General features: G+C 40.1%; 1 protein-coding gene across 1 annotated transcript in view; it reads left to right on the top strand.

Annotated features, from left to right (window-relative positions):
• The window catches only part of USP34 (ubiquitin specific peptidase 34), a 213,680-nt gene that overhangs the window by 20,758 nt on the left and 187,013 nt on the right, over positions 1-5,909 (top strand). Inside the window, 2 exon segments of the mRNA XM_015557870.1 lie at positions 1,992-2,042; positions 2,222-2,371. Coding sequence (XP_015413356.1) covers positions 1,992-2,042; positions 2,222-2,371 — 201 coding nt within the window.

Consider the following 5,909-nt stretch of genomic DNA (forward strand, 5'->3'; position numbering starts at 1 on the left):
TTCCTCCATTTCTGTCATTTGTGACCTGTTTCTTTGTCTCTGCATTTTGGCTGCTTCCCTGTGTTGATAGAGTAGCTTTCTGTGGCTCAGCTTCCCCAATTACCTGAGGTGGACACTCTTGGTGCACCCCTTTGTGGGCTTTGTGCACAGTCTTGTTTTAGTTAAGCCTTGATTGTTGTAGTTAATACTAGTGGGATTTGACCTCCAGGCCAACTGGCTGTGAGAATCAGCTGTGTCTGCAGTGGGAAAACTTCTGTCCTGTAGGGAGGTGCTAATCTAGCCTTTGCCTGAGGCTATCTGGCAAATGGCTCTGCGCAAGGCTTGGGCGGGCCGGGTCTCACGGGATCAACAGACTGGGTGGAGGGAGCAGTTATGGCTGCTCTCAGTCCCGTCCCTAGAGGCTCTGCCTCTCAGAGTCCCAGCAACCGCTGCAAACCTCGGAGAGAAAGCTGCCCTCGCGTTCCGACCGATTCCAGACAGTCCCGCTTCTCCCGTTTGAGCCTGGGTCCCTAGAGACTTGCCCAGAACTGGAGCTCAGAATCTGAGACTCCCTCTTGATTGAAAATGACAACCGCGCCCTCAGCTACCAGCCCGCCGCTCGTACCTCGGCACCTTTGTATTTTCTTCACTGCGCCTCCTCTGAGTCTCATATGCTGTTCTCTTTCCTTCTAGTTGAAGAATTTCCTCTCAGCCAGCTTTCCTGTGGTTTTGGGTGATGTCCGTTCCATCTTTTAGTTGTATTTTTGAAGTGGTTGTTCGAGGCAGCTAACTCTGGTGTTTATCTGTGCCGCCATCTTGGTTTCTCCCCCCTTAATATTTTTGAAGGATGCTTAAAAAGCTTAGATGGTTATGCCACCATTTATTTAGCCATCCTATTGATACCTAAGTTGTTTCTAATTTTGAGATGTTAAATGAATAATTTCTGTGAGTCTGATTACATATACATTTTCTAAATGTTTTTTTTTTTTCTTAAATTTTTATTGACTTCAGAGAGGATTGGAGAGGGAGAGAGAGAGCGAAACATCAATGATGAGAATCATTAATTGGCTGCCTCCTGCATGCCCCTCACTGGGGATTGAGCCTACAACCTAGGCATGTGCCATTGACCAGAATCAAACCCAGGACCCTTCCTTCCACAGGCTGATGCTTAATTCACTGAGACAAACTGTGTGTGTGTGTGTGTGTTTGTGTGTGTGTGTGTGTGTGTGTAAGTATATATATTCTACTGATTTCAGAGAGGACGGGAGAGATAGGAACATCAATGATGAGAATCATTGATCAGCTGCCTCCTGCACGCCCTCTACTTGGGATGGACTCCACAACCCAGGCATGTGACCTTGACCATAATTAAACCCAGGGCCCTTCAGTCCACAGGCCGTCGCTCTATCCACTGAGCCAAACTGGCTAGGGCTAGAGTAATTCTTCTAAAAACACTTAATATGGTTTTGAAACTGTGCTTTGGAATTCTCTACGTTTTATAATGTGCTTTCCATACATAAAATTTAACTACCCAGAAGCACACTCATCCATTGTTAGTGAGAATATAAGCTGGTAAGGCCATGTTGGAGGGCAATTTGGCAATGTACATCAGCATTTAAAATGTACATTCCCTTTGGTCCAGTTCATCATTTAGTCAATTATCCTAAACTACTAATAAAAAAGATATATATACGTGTACGTGTGTGTGTGTGTGTGTGTGTGTGTGTATGTATGTATGTATAGAAAAGAATTACTCCAATTCTTTAAAGAAAGATTTTTGTTTAAGATAAATAATGTGTACTACATAGTATAGAAATTTATTTGGAGAAGAGTTAACATATACTTTAGAACTCAGTCATATTAGCTTCAATTAGGAATATCACTGTTCATGATGAGAAGCAATCGCAAAATCTGAGTTTTTATAAAATCAGTTTTTAAAAAATTGTATTTTGTAAGGGTTGTCATTAAGTAGTGTGACCTAATTGTATTTACTTTTTTTTTTATACACTCAGGATATATCAACCCAAGAAAGCAACATATTGGGGGCATTCTGTGATATGAATGTAAGTCTTGGCCTATTTTCATTCTCAGTTTTATGGAAAATTTTGTGGTTGTTCCCCCCACCCCCATTTATGTGTTTTGAGTTTATTTTTATGTATGGTCAGTATTTTTCCAGTATTGATAATAAAATAAAAATCATTCCTGATTTAAATTTAAAATAACATTTTCTTTTTTTCCTCAGGATGTAGAAGTACCATTGCATTTGCTTCGTTATGTATGTTTGTTTTGTGGGAAAAATGGCCTTTCTCTCATGAAGGATTGCTTTGAATATGGAACTCCTGAAACTTTGCCATTTCTTATAGCACATGCATTTATTACAGTTGTATCTAACGTAAGTGTTTTTTGGAATTGGTTTTACCCTTGAGTATAATGTCTAGATTTTAATAACAAATTTTATGTGCAGAAAAGGCAGGTTTTGAGTGATTTGTATGTAGAGTAACTTTTTTTTGCTATATTAAAAAAAAAATTGAGTACAGAAACCTCCTTACAGTATTTTTTTTTATAGAAAGGGTCAAGATCTCTTTAATTTGTATACTACATTCTTATACTAATAACCAGAATTAAAAAAGAATTCATTAAAACCCAGAGAGCACTTCTGTGGTCTTAGGGCAGTTGTGACAAAGGTACCATAAACTGTGTGATGTAAAAGAATAGACATTTATTCTTTCATGGTTCTGGAAACTAGAAGTCATAAATCAGATGTCAGCAGTTCCTTTTTTTGGGAGGTTCTTAAGAAGTATTTGGTCCTGTCTCCCAGCATCTGGTAGTTGCTTGCAATCCTTGATGGTCCTTAGCTTATATAAAGATGTGTTACTGCAATTTCTGCCTCCATCTTTACATGGCTTTCTCCTCTGTGTGTTTGTATCCAAATTTCCTTCTGCTTGTAAGGACACTAGTCATTGAACTAAGGTCTACGTTAATCCCATGTGACCTCCACATTATTTGATTATATCTTTAAAGCCTTCTTAAAATCTTTATTATAATAAAATTGAATTTAAGTTGAATAGGTAAATTTAGCCATTTACCTCTTATCTGAAATAATAAAAGGCTAATATGCAAATTGACCAAAAGGCAGAACGACCAGCGATTATGATGCGCACTGACCACCAGGGGGCAGATTCTCAACGTTGGAGCTGCCCCCTGGTGATCATTGTGCTCCCACAGGGGGAGTGCCTTTCAGCCAGAAGCTGGGGTCATGGCTGGCGAGTGCTGCAGTGCTGGTGGGAGCCTCTCCCACCTCTGCGGCAGTGCAAGGCTGTCAGTTGGATATCCTCCGAGGGCTCTGAGGGACCCTCTCCCCCCAAGTGCACGAATTTCGTGCCGTGGGCCTCTAGTCTGAAATGCAAGATAGGCAGCTATGCAAAAAAATTGATTTTAACTTTTCTTGCCTGGTTTTTTTTTTTTTAACGGAAATTATCAGCAAAAAAAATGATATTTTATCAAGTTAAGGTTCAAATCTGATAATATTCTCAGCCTATGCATTTATTTTAATCTTAAAAACTTGGTTCAATAGTTCTTAACTAACACTTTTTAGCAGATTTCTCAGTTTTGCACTAATATTACTCCACTACTATATGGATCCATTCTTTAGTAATAATGGCTGCAGTCACAGGAGAAAAACAACAAATTTCTTTGGGTATGTTGTTTTCTTTTCTTTTCTTTTTTTTTTAAAAAAATATATTTTATTGATTTTTACAGAGAAGAAAGGAGAGGGATAGAGAGTTAGAAACATCAATGAGAGAGAAACATCGATTAGCTGCCTCCTGCACACCCCCCACTGGGGATGTGCCCGCAACCAAGGTACATGCCCCCAACCGGAATCGAACCTGGGACCCTTGAGTCCGCAGGCTGACGCTCTATCCATTGAGCCAAACCGGTTCGGCGGGTATGTTGTTTTCTTACTTTTTTTTGGCCTTTGGGTTTTCAACAAAAGCAGCACAGGTTAGAGAAGTAGAATGTAGAGTCCTCATAGGTGTTTCCCCACTGACATCCAGCATGAGTTATGCTTGGTTTTAACTTACAGTATTCTATCTCAGCCCTAGCTCTTTGCTTGAGTTAGTCATCTCAGACATACTAAATTACCTTTTATTAAAGAATCCACTAGAGCCGAAACCGGTTTGGCTCAGTGGATAGACCCTGCGGACTGAAAGGTCCCAGGTTCGATTCCGGTCAAGGGCATGTACCCTGGTTGCGGGCACATCCCCAGTGGGGGGTGTGCAGGAGGCAGCTGATAGATGTTTCTCTCTCATCGATGTTTCTAACTCTCTATCTCTTTCCTTTTAGCTCTCTCTTCCTCTCTGTAAAAAACCAATAAAAGATATTAAAAAAAAAAGAATCCACTAGAGCCATGGGATTTATTTCACTAAGAAGTATAAATGAGGCTTAATAAAGAAACCTCATGAATATATGATTTAGAAAACAAATATGAGAAGTTATTAAGATATGTAATCAGATACAAACTTGTAGTGGTTATAGCAACACATCCAATGGACATAGTAACAGTTTTAGAACTCTGAGTCCTAAGACTACATTTACAAAAATACTAGTAAGGACTATTTAATATCAGAACTTAAACTAGAATACATTTTCTCGTATCTCTATACTAGACAAGGAGAGTAGGTTGACAGTTCTGTCAAGTTTTAATTTCTCTATTTTTTGTCAGAACTAGCAGAATACTACCTGCTTTTCTGCTATTATAGGGGAGCCTGGAACAATTTTTTATTTACTGAGTTTTTAAACATGTACTTAGTAGGGCTACTAGATTTACCAACAAGAGGGGAAAAGAACAAAACTTCTAATTCTTAGAGAGATTTCTGATGGAAGGTATAGTACTATCTCTTTTTTTTTTTTCCAACCTTGTTTGAAACTAGCCCACAAACTATAAGCCCTGTGAGGCCAGCTTCACTATTACTTTTCCTCCTTTACATCCAAGATCGGTGTTCAGATCCGATGGGAAAGGGAACCGGAGGGTCAGGTTGTTTTCAACATCTAACTTTACCTTATTCTAAAACATAAGGGCAGCAACAAGCTGGTATCCTCTGCTATGTCATTATCAGACACTGCCAGGAGACATGGAGGCAACCTACAGTTGAAAGCTCTAAACCAAAAAGTTGATTCAGTACGTCCAGCTGCGTGGACCCAGGTGGAAGGCTTCCAAGGCCAGGTTCTGAGATATAGGAAAGGCGAGTGGCAGCTGCAGGTATTATGCTGACCTGAACTGTCAAAGTCTCCCCAGGTTGCTCTTGCATGCATTTGGAGATATATCATGGTTTTAATGACTAAAGATATTGACAACCATTTCAGAGGCATATTAGCCACTTGGATATCTTTTGAGAAGTACTGTGTAAGTCTTTTACCTGTTTTTCTTTTAAATATATTTTTATTGATTTCAGAGAGGAAGGGAGAGAGAGAAACATCAATGAGAGAGAATTATTGATTGGTGCCTCCTGCATGCCCCCCACTGGGGATACAGCCAGCAACCCAGGCAGATGCCCGGACCAGGAATTGAACCGTGACCTTCTGGTTCATAGGTCGAAGCTCAACCACTGAGCCACGCCGGCCAGGCAGTCTTTTACTTGTTTTAAAAATCAACCTGTTGCCCTAACCGGTTGGGCTCAGTGAATAGAGAGTCGGCCTGTGGCCTGAAGGGTCCCAGGTTCGATTCTGGTCAACGGCATGTACCTTGGTTGAGGGCACATCCCCAGTAGGGGGTGTGCAGGAGGCAGCTGATTGATGTTTCTAACTCTCAATCCCTCTTTCTTCCTCTCTATAAAAAAAATCAATAAAATACATTTTAATATAATATTTCTTGAATCAAATATTTGAAACTTGCCACTTCACAACTTTTTACTGTTTTATTAAGTAATAGT

This window comes from Myotis davidii, unplaced genomic scaffold (genome assembly GCF_000327345.1).
Source record: "Myotis davidii unplaced genomic scaffold, ASM32734v1 scaffold6, whole genome shotgun sequence".
Classification (NCBI taxonomy): Eukaryota; Metazoa; Chordata; class Mammalia; order Chiroptera; family Vespertilionidae; genus Myotis; species Myotis davidii.